The 15,085-nt window shown below is 53.9% G+C and overlaps 7 protein-coding genes across 7 annotated transcripts; 3 read left to right on the plus strand and 4 right to left on the minus strand.

Moving 5' to 3' along the window:
* Positions 1–333: 333 nt before the first annotated feature.
* xanF (xanthocillin biosynthesis cluster protein xanF) lies at positions 334–1,358 on the plus strand (the record flags this gene model as incomplete). The annotated part of the gene is made up of 4 exons (XM_001217853.1): positions 334–406; positions 465–1,059; positions 1,202–1,230; positions 1,330–1,358. 4 exons carry the CDS (start codon positions 334–336, stop codon positions 1,356–1,358), a joined length of 726 nt encoding a protein of 241 aa, XP_001217854.1.
* A 540-nt stretch (positions 1,359–1,898) lies between these two features.
* ATEG_09233 (ankyrin repeat domain-containing protein) lies at positions 1,899–2,783 on the plus strand (the record flags this gene model as incomplete). Its single annotated transcript, XM_001217854.1, has 2 exons — positions 1,899–2,305; positions 2,348–2,783. The coding sequence occupies 2 exons, from the start codon at positions 1,899–1,901 to the stop codon at positions 2,781–2,783; spliced, it is 843 nt and encodes a 280-aa protein (XP_001217855.1).
* Positions 2,784–3,406: 623 nt separating this feature from the next.
* On the minus strand, positions 3,407–4,102 carry ATEG_09234 (DUF4149 domain-containing protein; the record flags this gene model as incomplete). The annotated part of the gene is made up of 3 exons (XM_001217855.1): positions 3,407–3,609; positions 3,718–3,958; positions 4,016–4,102. The coding sequence occupies 3 exons, from the start codon at positions 4,100–4,102 to the stop codon at positions 3,407–3,409; spliced, it is 531 nt and encodes a 176-aa protein (XP_001217856.1).
* An 856-nt stretch (positions 4,103–4,958) lies between these two features.
* Positions 4,959–6,327, plus strand: ATEG_09235 (fumarylacetoacetate hydrolase family protein; the record flags this gene model as incomplete). Its single annotated transcript, XM_001217856.1, has 3 exons — positions 4,959–5,313; positions 5,374–5,712; positions 5,783–6,327. 3 exons carry the CDS (start codon positions 4,959–4,961, stop codon positions 6,325–6,327), a joined length of 1,239 nt encoding a protein of 412 aa, XP_001217857.1.
* Positions 6,328–6,576: 249 nt separating this feature from the next.
* ATEG_09236 (putative C6 transcription factor) lies at positions 6,577–9,096 on the minus strand (the record flags this gene model as incomplete). The annotated part of the gene is made up of 6 exons (XM_001217857.1): positions 6,577–6,655; positions 6,691–7,527; positions 7,589–7,679; positions 7,728–7,862; positions 7,914–8,173; positions 8,225–9,096. 6 exons carry the CDS (start codon positions 9,094–9,096, stop codon positions 6,577–6,579), a joined length of 2,274 nt encoding a protein of 757 aa, XP_001217858.1.
* Positions 9,097–9,909: 813 nt separating this feature from the next.
* On the minus strand, positions 9,910–11,319 carry ATEG_09237 (uncharacterized protein; the record flags this gene model as incomplete). The annotated part of the gene is made up of 1 exon (XM_001217858.1): positions 9,910–11,319. The coding sequence occupies one exon, from the start codon at positions 11,317–11,319 to the stop codon at positions 9,910–9,912; it is 1,410 nt and encodes a 469-aa protein (XP_001217859.1).
* A 1,978-nt stretch (positions 11,320–13,297) lies between these two features.
* Positions 13,298–15,043, minus strand: ATEG_09238 (MFS transporter; the record flags this gene model as incomplete). Its single annotated transcript, XM_001217859.1, has 3 exons — positions 13,298–13,560; positions 13,615–14,550; positions 14,605–15,043. 3 exons carry the CDS (start codon positions 15,041–15,043, stop codon positions 13,298–13,300), a joined length of 1,638 nt encoding a protein of 545 aa, XP_001217860.1.
* Positions 15,044–15,085: the final 42 nt, after the last annotated feature.

Consider the following 15,085-nt stretch of genomic DNA (forward strand, 5'->3'; position numbering starts at 1 on the left):
CGTGGGACGTGGCGGAACTCAATGTCTGAGCGAGAAGCAAGGGCGTTGCAACTAGGACTATCTCCAAGCGACGGAGGACCGAATGACCTATCAAGGGTCCAACTACCCGGGATCATGCTTTCTTTTTTTGGCTATCCAAATCACAGGATTCACATCAATCCACGTGTCATCGGGCGTCAGAGTGTGACGGGCGTGGGAATGTATCGGAGTAAGCATCCCAAAGCAAACATTCTCTCCCTGCCGTCCACTTAAATATCTCATTCTAGCCTGGCTATACATCTCCATCAAACATCCATCTCTGTACGACCTACGAGTTACGACCAATCTCTCATTATGACCACTGAACCGCTTCACCTCCATCGAGACCACCTCTCCGTGGCGGAGGTTGACCTCCACGATCCATACGGTACCCTCCTACAGAAAAAGCAACAACAAGAAAAAGAAAAGAACCTAACAAACCCTAGTGACCGCAAACCTCGGCCTCTTCATCATCCATAACGTCCTCCGCCGCAATCTCGCCAGCTGCGCCCGCCACGCCAAATGCCTCGCAACATCCAACTTCGAACCCTTCCTCGTTTATACCCGCTACACCCTCCAAGTCCTCGAGGATCACCTCCGCTGCGCAGAGGACATCTCGCTCCCCGTCTATGCGGACCGGGACCCGCGATTCAGCGCCCTGATGGACGCGCATAAGCAAGTTCGCAAGGAAATTCTCCCGCTTCAGAGTCTCCTTGCCACACCCTCGTGGAAGTTGGCCGCGGTGCTCCCTCAAATCGCCGACAGCCTGGCTATTCTCCAGGAGAAGCTCTACCCGCAGTTCGATGCCGTCGAAGACGTGATCAACCAGACAGCGCGACAGATCCCGCTGGAGATGGTCAAGGCGATGGATGCCAGGCTCGAGGAATGCCGGCGGCAGAATAGCAGGAAGCAAGGGACCGTGTGGGCGGCGTTTTATTTGACACGAGCCTTGAGTCCAGAGGAACGGGAGTTGGGTGCCTTGCGCATGCCGAAGCATAAGCTTGAGGGGATGTTGACTGCGGGGGAGTTGCAGTTTCGACGGTGAGTCTGTCATGACTGCTCGATGGATGCTGGGAGCTAATCATGGCTGTTAGGGAGGCGCGATTCATGCCGCAGTTTTAGCTGGGTTAATTTATCGGGATTGCTTTTGGTATAGTGTTTACAAAGTACTCCTTTCGTGAAGTTGGTTGTATGGATATGATTTCGGCCACTGTGAGTTCGATAGTCTTGCACTCGTCCAGTTCAAGCACAATATTCAGCGGCAATTTGCAATATACGTAAATGCTTCACAAGGAGAGAAACTGAATATAGTGCCGTCAGGGTTCGGAGCAGAGATTTGATTTATCATGGCCATGATCTGACAACAAGAATCGCCAGAATGAAGCTAAAAATTGTCTGTATTTTCCCGACACTGTACACAAGCCGCAATGTCGATTGACTGCAGTTCGACCTGAGATTCCATATCCATCCCCAAGAGCCCGACCGATCCCCGACGCATGCAAGGCCCGGACAGCAATAACTAGTCTCTACGGCCATCTATATTCACCACACCACTCCCCGGCTTCATGAACACGTTGACACCAGACCCGGAACATAGATAGTGCTGTCAAGATCGACTGAGGTCTGGGCATGTATGTCACTATCGCTTAATCCTTTTTATAGAAGTACACGGAGGTATATAGAACGATATGCACTGGATAAAGAACTAGTGCAAGGCTGAGACATGGCAGATTATGGTATGACGTGGGTCAGCTTCATCGCCTAGTTCGCCCGGCACGGACAAAAGCCCCTCTACATCTATCTAGCGAGAGTGAAAGACTACGTCTGGAATGCTTCATTTTAACCTCTTTCCGAATTCAATATATCCATAAGATTGAACGATGCCTCTCCTTTCTCTGCCGAATGAATTGCTCTTCGAGATAGCCGCAAGACTCCAAAATCAGAAAGACATCAACAGCCTCACAACCACATGCTGCCAAGCTTATTCACTACTCAACGGCTACCTGTACAAATACAACATACAACATGGCAATAGTTCCGCGCTCCTATGGGCTTTGCAGCGCGGGAGTGTATCAACAGCCAAAAAATGCCTGCAAATGGGTGCAGACCTGGAAGCCGACGTCGCCGGGAGCGACACGCCACCGTTAACCGCCACGAGCTACCGAGAGCCAGACGTCGTACGCTTTCTACTCGAATCCGGAGCCAACCCCAATCGACCAGACATGCTTGGCAACACTCCGTTGATCGTGGCATCCCGAGCGGGCGACGAAGCGACGGTGCGCGCACTGTAAGAGCACGACGCAGATCTCACCGACAAAGACTACGTCAGCCAGGGCGCCATCATTGCGGCCGCCGAGTCCGGCCACGCCGCCATTTGTGATCTCCTCCTCCCCAAGATGCATGGTCTGCAGGACGGGGCCATCGATGCCCTGACCGCAATAATCCACGCGATACACCTGCGCCACTCGGCTGTTGTCAAAACGTTTCTGGCGTACGGCGTCGATCCCAACGGCCGGACCAGAGACCACGAGAGTCCTCTCCTCGAAGCCATGAAACACTGTCAGACGCCCGCATCGGCGGAAACAATCACGCATCTGCTGGATGCGATGGCCGTCCTGGACTCGCCAGACCCCGGGTACATGACGCCTCTGATGTACGCGGCATTGTTGGCAAATGAAGAAGGAGCCCAGATCCTCCTCGACCGCGGAGCGGACGTGAACGCCCGCGACGACCAGTTGGCTACTCCGTTGGAATGGGCTGTCTGAAGTGGTCACGATGATATTGTGCAAGTCATGCTCGACAACGGCGCGGACCCCAACGCTCAGAACTACCAGGGAGACACGCCCCTCTTCGTGGCGGCGGGGAGCTTTCATACCAAGGGAATCGTCCAGGCGCTACTTGCGAAGGGTGCAGACCCCAACATCGCGAATTACAATGGTTGCACACCGTTAAGTGAGGCTATACTATGTGATGGATTCGAGAGCCCTGAAATCGCCGGAATTCTGCTGGAAGCCGGTGCTCGTCCAGATCCCAAGGATAATGAAGGATGCACTCCTCTATTACTAGCTGCAAAGAGTGATAGCTTGGAGGCCGTCAGGGTACTGCTGGAAGGGGGCGCCGACCCGACTGCAACGAACAACGACGGGGAAACGTCGTATGGTTATGCTGTGAAGCATAAAAATGAAGAACTACTTGCGATGCTACAGAAGTATGACCGAAAATGTCTGACTTGACGAGTTAGCAGACACATCAAATGAACAGATGCAGAAGCAGCTTTACGATTTCAAGACACAACCGTGAATCACGTGCTGTACACAATAATAGATCTAGGTATACAGTACGTCTTTTATATTATACATGGTAACGGACAACTCGCAGTGTCACGACCTCACACACGAAGATTGCCCGTTTGGAAAGGCAACTCCCCTTGAATAATACTCGAAGCCAACGAAAAAGCATACCACACCGTCGCAATCAGCGCGAGAGTGTTCAGGCGCACCGACGAGGCGTAGTCTTCGCCGGAATCCTGATTGGTCTGTCTGAAAAGACCCAACGCCGCAGTGCCAGTACTTTTTGCATCTGACCCTTGCTCTGTGCAACGATTAGCTGGCATTGTCTGCGTACTCCGTGCGCCATCCACGAACGCCGAACCAGCAGTTATAAGGAAACAGCGGACGCATTTGAAAACAGACTACATACCTCGCAACGTCTGGCGGTCAATATCGGCTCTCGAGATGCAAGGGCCGAAGACAGCCCAGTTCAAAGACCCGGCGACAAGGACAATCGCCAAGGGCGCCGCACTCCATGGGTTCGTGGCGAAGGAAAAGATACTATAAGGAGGCCGAGTGGCCGCGGTCAAGATTGCCAGCCCAAGCTGGCACTGGTAATAGTTGAATTCGCCGAATATGAGGGTGCGGTGACATATTGGATCGACAAAGCGCTTTACAATTGTAAGTTGCATCCTCAGCGAAAGGGATAACGTATTGTTCAGTCATACCTGGAAAAGCCCAGTTCCTAGGAGAGCGCCATATGCGAGGAGATGATAAGGGAGGAGGCTAAAGAGAGTGTCAAATATGGCCTGCATGTTTAGGTGAATAAGGGATGTGAGAGAAGGACAGATGGAGCGAGGGCGGAAGAGGATGCGATGCGCCAAGGTTAGCCAAGCTTAGGGCTGGAGGGCGGAATATGGCTGCCTTCAGGATCTTCTCACGGCCTCCTTCTTGTTTTAGAAGAGAGTAGTATACATTCCAATAAGCATCACGACAATGGATCACAACAGATATCATACACTAAGCTAGGCTGGAGATATCAGGGCATCCCGCATTGCGAGTTCAGATCTCGACAAAAGACCATGAATGGCCACTGAAGCGTTTCAACCATGATCTGATCCAAGTATTCACCTGTGCTTTTCCTAGCTAATCATTATTCGCATTGAACAAGAGCCATTCATAAATCCTCTCTTCGGGCTGAAGGGCTCATAGCCTTTGACTATGACGAACAGTTTGACCCATTGCCCAAGACCCTCCCCGGAATATATACTACGTGACCCCAGGTACGCCCAGTGTGTGGTACAGTAGATGCTAAGATTTCATGCGCCAATGCAACGAGTTTACCATAATTGGCAAAATACCTGCACCAAAACAAAATATAACTATAAGGGCAACCATTTATCCCAAGGTACATCGGTGTTGCAGGCGAGGCAGAATTAGTCAGACCATCGGGATGTGGTCCAACGTTGTACAACTTCAACTCGGCTCCAAGTGGAGGAACAGAGCGCAACGCAAGACGCCGTATAAATCCAGCCAGACGCGTTCTAATACATCTTGATTTCGATTTCCCGACCCGGAATACATCCGCTTCCTCAAGGTTCGACGCAGTATAAATACTGCCAGGCTACCTAGTATAGGTACCATCACAACCCAAGTACAGCACCAGCACAAATGGCATCCACCAAATACAGCAACCATTTCTCCCTGAAGAACCTCCCATTCGGAGTCGCCTCATCAGACAAACACCCGCATCCACAATGCGCAACGCGCCTCCACAACACCGTCATCTTCCTAGGCGACCTCCAGCGCAGCGGAGTCTTCGCCCAAATCTCCGACCTCCCTGAAGGCGTCTTCGACTCACCAACCCTAAACAGCTACGCCGCTCTCCCAAAACCCACTCATCGCGCCGTGCGCCAAACCCTCCAGTCCATCCTGCAAGACGGCACCGGCTCTCTCCCGCCCTCCAGCACCGAGGACATCACCGCCGTCACGCTGCATCTCCCCGTAACAGTGCCCGGCTTCACCGGTACCACCCCCACTTGCCCACCATGAACTGCATAAAGCCGTGGTACTAACGCAAAGTCAGATTTCTCCTGCAGCCTAGACCACGTCAAAAACGCCGGACGCGCCATTCTGAACGACGAATCGCCGCCCCCGGGCTTCTTCCACTTCCCCATCGGGTACACCGGCCGCGCGAGCACGATCGTCGTCTCGGGGACGCCCATCGTCCGGCCGCTGGGGCATTTCTACGACCGCACCGCGGCCACCGAAAAGAAGCCCGTCGTGTACGGGCCGTCGCGGGCGATGGACTACGAGCTCGAGATTGGCGTCGTCGTCGGGAAGCCGCTGCCCCCGAACCGGGGGTTGGATGCGCGCGATGCGGAGGAGCATATCTTCGGTCTGGTTATTCTGAATGACTGGAGCGGTATGTCTTTTTCTAGACTGTAACACGGTGTGAGGAGAAGGATGAACAGAGCTAATTGAGTGTCGTACAGCCCGCGACATCCAAGGCTGCGAGATGGTCCCCCTCGGCCCCCTCAACGGCAAAGCCTTCGGGACTACCATCTCACCCTGGATCGTTACCCTGGACGCGCTGGAGCCGTTCAAGGTTGCTGGTCCCGCTCCGCGGGTCGATCTCCCCCGTCATCTCCAAGACCCGGGTGAGTTCAACTACGCGATCGAGATGATGGTCGAGCTGCAGCACGGGGAAAACACATCGCGGCTGAGCAGGTCGCAGGCGCAGGACATGTTCTGGAGTGGACGGCAGATGTGTGCTCATCTGGCGAGTACGGGCTGCGACTTGCGCACGGGGGACATCTTGGGTACGGGCACGGTGAGTGGGTCGCAGGAGGGGTCGTACGGGTGTCTGTTGGAGATCACGCAGGGTGGGAAGGCGGCGGCGCAGTTGGTGGATGGGTCGACGCGAGTGTATCTGCAGGATGGGGACGTGGTGCGCATGACCGCTGTTGCTGGAGACGAATCGTCTGGGGTTGGGTTTGGAGAGTGTGTTGGCGAGCTGCGGCCAGCAAGAGCACTCTAGATACTGTAGGTGGGCAATGCGTCTGCTAGACGTTGTTGAAGTTCGTTTCATGTGTGATGGGATATTTCATGAATACGATTAACTGGTCAAAAGTATCCAAAACTAAGACAAGCAGTAAACAACCTGTAGAGATACTCCGGCATATGCGCCTTCCCCTGTACCCAGCGCCGAACCCAATCCAACCCCATTCGGCCCCTTTTAACTCCAGAGAGGTGGATGGGATGTACTCGGCAGCCCGATCCAGGAGGTTCAAATTGGTCCATTTCGCCGCTGGTCGAGCTTTCCGGCGTCGGGGGCGGAAGTGACCCCATACTCGGGGTCATTCCAGCTGACACTGGGGGAGCAAGACCGCCCATTGCGGACCCTGCCGCAGGGTTCAGGTAGACAGGAGAGCCGCGGGTGCCGGCCACTGCATGGACTTGGTTGCCGAATGCATGCTCGAGCTTTTCTAGGGCTCGGAGAGTTTTGGTCAATGGCTTCGCCCACTGAGTCTGTGTATCCACAGTGACTGCAGGGGAAGAGGAGTCCACAGGACCACCAACTCCAGGCACGGTGGCGGTATCGCCAATAAATTCTGCATTGGCGCGCTCGGCGATAATGACTTTGAGCTGTTGAAGAAGGGTCCAAAACCGGGGATCCGTCTTCGACTCTTCTGTGACTGCAAGAAGAAAGATTGAACTTATTGCCCGTTGCAGGGCAATCCAAGAACGTGACGCATGGGAGCTGACGGAATGCATCTCCACATACGCCTCAACCGTGGTCATCAGGTTACTAATGCAATCCGCGCGCATCTGCGCAGTGGCCGGGTCATTAGTGTCGGGAGAGGACTTGAGCGCTGGCCGGCAGAGCTCAGAGGCGAAATATGACGAATGCAATTTCAGGACAACCCGCTCCAAGTGGTGCGATGTGGTTGCACAGTATTGCCGGTCGCGAAGATACGGTGTGGCCTCTATCATGATTTGCTGAATTCTTTCCTTGTAGGTCTGAATGGTCTTGAAGCTCAACTGGGAATGAGGGCTCAGCATGCGGCTGCGCACGACCTCTAGGGCCAAGGCGATCACCCGACAAAGGGTTTCAAAGTAAGTCAGTTCGCCAGGCTTTGAGTTTTCGAGATACGCGATCTCAGGCTGACTGACAGCGGTCGTCGAGGGTCGATCGTAAGAGAGAGAGAAATGGCTATCTTGCCACGCCATAGACCACCTTTTGTACGTTAGCTTTGCGGACGTTACGAATGCACGGACCATAGAATAGGGACACATACCAAGCGTGTCGTCTGCGGTATCGTTCTGCTGATGAAAACCGACTGGATTCAACATGCAGACCGAGAGCCAGTCCCATTCGAAGAGTCATGCCTGCCAGATGTCAGTAACGCACCTCCTCGAGAGAGTTCGTTTACTCACCTAGAAGAACGTAGGAAATGCCAGGGTTCATATTATAGGACAGCACGTTCCCGATGACAAGAAGAGTTTGAATGGCGTCGATGGTCGGCTGGGACAGGAAATTGGTCATGCGAAGGCATTGGTAGGAGCAACACACTATGCCGGGTCAGCAATAGAAACACAGGAAGGACGATTGTGGCTGGTTACCATAAACCTGAGACGTCAATTCGCGCTCCTTGCCCGGTAAATCAGACGACTGGCATCCTGATGCCAGCACGGCGAACAACAGGCCCATATACGCAATGGTCACACCGAATGGTCGCTGAGCCCCGTCAACATCGGCTCGATACATGCCACCCATGGAGGCTCGATTCTGCAGGAGCAGATCAAGATTCATCTCAAAGTGACGAGTGTCCTCTAGAACAGGATATATAGCGCCTGCAATGTCTCGATAATAGTAGAAGAATCTATTATGATGTTAGCATCGCACAAGAAATATGATCCGGACGAAAACCCACTCCTTGCACTGGTGGTCGCTCGGGAGCGCATTGCACACAGCACTGATATCAAAAGTCGACATGTCCGATGACCATAAGTCAACGAACGGATATGTCGCCGACTCATTGTCCAGCCCCAGCTTGGGCAGAATGCCCCCTTCCAGGAGCGCCTGCAGCTGGTCCGACCCCGATTTATTGTTTAATATATATGCCAGCACGGATCTGGACCCGAGATGCACGGTGCCTTCACCGAGCGTATTCGGCGCATGGATGCCTTCACGCTCAGGAGAAGCGCCCTTAGACCGGTTACTCGCATCGGCACTCTGCACACTACCCGTTTCCAACGTCGAGGCCTGCGTTTCCTCCGCTCTCTCAAGGCCCACGCGAAGAGTGCTGATCGTCTGCTCCATTTCTTTGAGTCGCGACCGGACATTTTCCCACTCTTCGCGCGCAATTGACACTCGTCCGCCACTAGACACTGGGAGCGGCCGGCTAGGACCCGGTTCTTGTTTAATCCGGGCGCCGTTATCCCCCGAACTAGGCATCCCGACATTATCGAACCCGCTTGGCGTCGATCCAGCGCCGGGGCTGTCGCGATATGATGGGGGAACCGCCCCGGTTAAAATGCGTTTCTTGGTCGGACGTTCGTAGGAGCACAGGTCGGCGTGGTCGCGCTTGACGCACCCGTCGCAGGGAAGATTGCGATCGCATTTCACCTTGCGCGCGTGGCAGGGATAACAGGCCTTGGGCTCGCGGGCTTTCCGTTTTGTGCGGATAATGGCGTCGACTTGGGCTTGCGGTAGGTCGGCCAGAGGGCGCGAGCCAGTCGCCGCCATCTCCGCAGCGGGCACGGACGGCGAAAAGGACATGGGCGGTTGATATGGGGAAGTCATTGTCGAAGGCGTCAAGCACAGAACACGGTGGCAGGATTGATCGCGCGTTCTCACGTAGTCTCAGAATGTATCCTGGGTGCCCGCCAGACAATGGCACTCATGGGAGAGATGGGCGGCGATAGGCGGATACGGCGCGATGGAGGGCAATAGTCTGCTGCAGCCGTCACACTGACACGGGAGACATACACGCAATGCGTCGCCGAGGGGCTATTGAAACATCGTCCGCCAATCTCGTCTAATCAAGCGTCCGGAGATGGCCAGCAGGTATAGCACAGAAAGGCGAGCATTCCCAGATACCTTGGCACCAAAGAAGGAAGTCGGTGATGATGAGACCTGACTCAGCGGAGTCAATGACTAATGGGCTCAATCACGTGTGGCTAAGCCCTGTCCAGCCCTAGCCCTATATGATGTCATTTATAGTTCCTGACATGGATAGCATCAGATGTCGTCGAAGTAGGTATATTATCGAAGTATCATCACGAAGAAATATATATGAGGTGTCTCCGTTTCTATTATACAACATCAACCCTCCATAGATGCCAGTACCGGACACCAGCACAGCCCGCAGGAGGTATGGGCTGGTTCGACATCGAGCATGCCATTGAGCATCATGGCTGCATCCAGTCGTTCAACAGAATGATACTTGGGTGGCATGGTAGGTGCAGCTATCAGCATTGTAATACACGAGCTGCCTCATTGGAAGTTCCATTGGAAGAAGAGCAGACACGCTGCCGAACGTCTGGCAGTGTCTGCGCTCATCACACCCCACGCACGAGCGTTACGGACATGGTTTGGAACCCATTGCCATTATCCTTATTCTTCCAGCCGACACGCAACTGTTGGCGACTGCATCCTCCCGTCCGCCGCTTCTACCCAAGAGATCCGTCTCAGGTCTTCCAGGGCAAGCTTGGTGTCAAAGTGCTCCTTGCCCAGCACCTTCTCCCGTCCTGCATACACCCTTTCGGCCAAGGCTGCTGCATCTTCCCATCGGCCTTGAGACTGATAGATCATTCCCAGGTTAGCGGTGGCGGTGAGAGTGTGCGGATGGTCTGGACCCAGCGTCGCCTGCATTGCTGTCATGGTCTCCGCAGCCAAGGCTTCTGCATCGCTGAGCTGGCCTTGACGCTGATAAGTCACTGCCAGATCCGCCATCGCTGTCAGCGTGTATGGATGGTGAGCTCCGAGACGGGCTTGCATCGTTTCCACGACTCTGGTGCCAAGTTCGATGGCACTCTGCAGCCGGCCTTGGCCACGGTGGGTCGAGGCCAGATTTCCGACGGCCATGAGGGTCTGCGGATGATCCCTCCCTAGGACCGCCTCGCTGACCTCTACCACTCTTTTCTCCAGACGTTCGGCTTCCTCCCACCGATCCTGCTGTCGATACGTGGCCGCTAGATTAGCCATCGACGTCAGAGTCAACGGATGGTCGGACCCCAGCCGTTGCTCTCTTGCGTCCAGAACCGAAAGCTGTAGACTCTCTGCTTTGGCTAGTCGGCCTTGTTCGCGGTACGTTTCTGCCAGATTGGACTTCCATGTCAGAGTGGAGTTGTCCGTCGCACCGAGCCTCGTCTCGCCGAGTTCTATCAACCGCTGCTCCAGTCGTTCCGCCTCCGCGTACCGACCGAGGTTCCCATATGTGACGGCGAGGTTGCCCATGGACGTCATCGTAGAGGCGTGGTCGAGTCCAAGTGTCCGCATCCGCGCTTCCAATACCGTCACATGCAGTCGTTCTGCTTCCTTCCACCGGCCCTGACGGCTATATGTCGATGCGAGATTCGCCATGGAGATCAGCGTCTGCGGATGTTCTGCTCCCAGGGTCCTGCGTCGCAGCTCTACGACGCGGCTCCCGGTCTCGGCGGCCTCTTCCCAGCGCCCTTGGCCCCAGTACGCGGAGGCCACATTACTCATAGCTGTCAGGGTCGCGGGATCGGTTTCGCCCGAGAGAGTCATCCGTGCGTCCAGCACAAGCTGCGCCAGATCGAGAGCCGCTACCCACCGGGCGCCGTCGAGATAGATTTTGACCAAGGTGCTGAGATTGTCCAGCAGAGCCCGATCGTCAGCGGTGTCTTTCGTCTTAGCATCTTCCACGATATTGTGAAGCTTGGTGGCTTCGTCGGTGAACCCGCGGTTGGTGTAGCTCGAGAGCAGATCGTCTAGCGCGTCGAGCAAGGATTTGGGTGAATCGGGGCGCGCAGCCCATTGGTAAAGGAAAGAAAAGACCATCAAGGGGAGGATGGGTGGTTACAACAGAGGGAGGGAGACTAGATATTCCGATGAGTCGATTTCAGAATCAGGTGGGTAGCTGAAGGTGGAGATAGTGCACCATGCTGTCGCCCTGGGGATGTCCGATCAGTCGTTAATTGCTAACCAACACGGGATGTTCGCTCCTCCGTTCGCTTTCTTGGGTTCCTCTGCGCCTCGGTGTCCAAGATACACTTCAGACAGTGCAGCAGGGACTTGAACGTGCGTGTTGTGTCATCGGTGCCTCTCGTAAGGCGGCTTTCCTTCGGAATTGTGCTGCCTAGAGGGCACCACGCTAGAGGAGTCTGGAGTAACTATGTCACTCGAACAAATCACAGAGCCCTTTCGGCTCAGCCCTATAAGGCTTAACTGTTTTAATTTTAGTATCGATATAAACGGAGTTGACATTAATATTGCGATCATCTTTCTTAGTCAGTTGTTCCTTACCCATTATCTTGCCGCTGTTCAACTGGCAGTCCTCCCCGGTCAACCCAGGTGAATAACACAATAGTGACCGCCCAGAGGTCCAAGGAACTTGCTTCCGTCGTCTGGATAGTGCTCTATACGGAGGATGACCGAAGGCCATTAGCGTACTGATCGCCAGCGTACAAGTACTCAGCATGCTCCTTCGAGCTTACGTCTTCTCGGCGGTACAACTGCTTGGCGTGTGAAATAGTTGTCGACTCTGTTCATGTTCATCGGTTTTCTAATCCGATACATACCTGCTTATATGGGTGACTCCTTAGGGCTCTAGTGCTTGATCAACATGGCCACTACTAATGTGACTACGCCTATCGGTCACATTTAGCCGCCTGAACGTCGTTGCCTATCACACTAAACCGGGGCTAACTACCTAGGTAGAGACCATAATGTACTGAACTATAGCGTACTACGGCTAGGGTCTGACCACAGGATACCACATTCTTGCTGCCTTAAGGATAGGCTTCGTCCCGTCTAGCCCTAATGTGGATATCAAACTGCACGTCTACATCAATAACGAAGCACCATTTAGCGCTGGGACGTCTGTAACCTGCTCATCTCCTCCGGTCAGGATATCACCATGCATATACCATCAAGTGTGTCTGCAGAGCATAGGAGTAGTCTAGCATATATAAACAGGTGTCTATTGTCCCGCCGTGGTGAATTGCATTCTTCCTCGTGGCTTCAGCCTTCGTTTGATACCTGACACCCAGATCTATCTGCATTGCTACTAGATCTACTACCCCACCGCGCCATAATCAGCAGCCCCCACAATGGGTCTCGCGAAAGTTCTGCTCAAGGCAATCCTCGTGCCTATCGTCGTCGTCGTCGTCCTGACCGCCGTCGCGGTCATCGCGTTCAAACACCATCGAGACAAGAAGAACCGCAACAAAGAAATCGAGCAGCAGGCGTTTCGACCTCCGCCACTTGTTCAGTGGGTGCCGCCGGAGGCTGTGCAAAAGCCCGCTGCGACATATACGTCGGTTGCTGCATATCCGAACACGCCAGGTCAGATGGAGAAGGGGTTTGCACGGGCTTGAAGAAGGATATGGTCTTGGGATTGCTATAAGAGTACTTCTTTTGCATATGGCATTGATGGATAGATAGTGCTGACGTATGTTACCAGGCTGCTTCTCATTTACTGTCAGGGTTATGATATATCAAAGTCTGATTTGTTGTTGCTTGACCACGTCCAGTTGCGACACATTGATTTTCAAGGGATGCTATTTCATTTGTTTTGTTCCAATAAGAATATTAATTCGCAACTCTATAAGTCCGTACTAGTATCTATAGTCTATGATATCTTGTAAGCACATGCCGCCCATACAGCGCCAACAAAACTCCAGCTTTTTGATGTCATGCAATGTAAACGGGATTATCGCAAAGAAGAATAAAATGTGTCTTGTGAAAGTATAGGGTATAGAGGCCCGGGAAAGCCCAATCGATTATCACAAGTCCCCGATGAACAGCGTTCGCTGCCTTAGGCCTTGACGGCCCGGTTCTCCTCGTCGGGATCCGCGAACGCGTACTTCGAGTAACGACGAATCGACGCACCCTTAAAGTAGAAGACGTAAGGGATAGCGCAGCACGCCAGGGCGAGGAATGCCAGGAAGGAACTAGCCCACTGGTCACCCATGCGGGCGTACATCTGCTCAGTGAACAGGACGGTGGCCGCACCCCACAGAGAACGAATGAAGGTCTTGGCGGCGAGAGCGGACGCAGCTTGGTGCTGATACGTATCAACTGTTTTCGGTTAGCAATCTGTACCCATTCGCTGAGGTTGGGAGGAATACTCACCAAGGTAGTTGTTAGCCGAGTTGTACAGGAAGATGAAGCCGAACCCGACAGGCCAGCCACCGATTGCAGGACCAATCCAGTGGATGCTAGGGTAGGAGGTCCAGGCGAAGATGAATAGACCAATGGGGATAAACCAGCAGGAAAACATCATCGGAATCAGACGGACTTCCGCCGGAGGCTTTCCACTGTACTTGGTATACAGCGACAGATAGTGCTTGTTGACGAAGGGAGAGCAAGCAGCACTCATGACCACACCGATCGCCAAAGGAATGAACATCAGACCGGTGGATCCCGCGTTCCAGCCCTTTCCACCCTGGTACACGATCGGGTAGGCGACGAAGAACATGTACAGCAGACCGTACAAGATGGACATGTAAAGAGAGATGAAGAGCACAATGGGCTCGCGGAACAGAAGCTGGAAGGGACGGAAGAGGAAGATGCGCAGTCGCTCAGCCATAGGGCGAGCGTCGAGCTCGATCTCGGTGACATATTTGTCGTCGTTTTGTGTCTTGCGCAGCTTCGCGGCTCGTCTCTTCAGGATGGTGGGCGCGTAGGTCTCGGGGACGGTGAAGGTAATCAGAACCCAAGCCACAAAGGCCAGGATCAGCTGGAGCCAGTAGAGCCATCTCCAGTTGGTTGCATCAGCAAGAAAGCCACCAGCCAATGGACCGATAGCTGGGCCCAAGAATGGACTGGCAGAGAAGGCAGCCATGGGAACACCGCGCTCTTCATTTTTCCAGAGATCAGCCAGGGTACCGCCGACTAGCGTCATGGGAGCACTGAAAGCGATTCCATCGATGGCACGGCAAACGATCAGTGTTCCAATATTCTTGGACACAGCACAGGGGATGACGAAAACCACAGCCAGTAGGAGAGTGCTGCCATATATGAGCCTTCTGCCAACGATTTCAGATAGGGGTGCAAAGGCCATGGGGCCTGTGATCGATCAGCTTTGATACACCCATGTGAGAAAGGATAGTCAAGACTTACCCACACCAAAGCCCACGACAAAGACGGTCACTGCAAGCAAACTGACTTCACGAGACACACCAAAAGTCTTCGATGGGCCTTCAATATCGGCCGTGATGACACTGCTGGCAAAGGCAACGACGAAGCACGTGAAGGCGACCACCATGGTGCAGTACCACTTCATGGCCTTGGACCAGTTCTTTGGGTTCTCAGGATCATCGATCGTAAATGTCACCAGTTTATAGTCTTCGATCTTCCCCGTCGCGGAAGACTTGACGGGCCTGACGATTTCACCCGTAACGGTTTCCCGGATGTATTCCTCGAGGTCCGCATCATTGGTGACTTGGCGGTAAGGGAGATCTGTAGGATCGATCGAAGGATCGAACTGTCCATAACCGGAGGCCCTGGAAGCGGTCCGCGTGACTGCGGACGACAGATCTGAGCGACTATGTTCCTGCATATTGGCGCGAACAGGGGGGAGTGATTGGAATGTGCACGGTCA

Source organism: Aspergillus terreus, genomic scaffold (assembly GCF_000149615.1).
Source record: "Aspergillus terreus NIH2624 scaffold_14 genomic scaffold, whole genome shotgun sequence".
Taxonomy (NCBI): domain Eukaryota; kingdom Fungi; phylum Ascomycota; class Eurotiomycetes; order Eurotiales; family Aspergillaceae; genus Aspergillus; species Aspergillus terreus.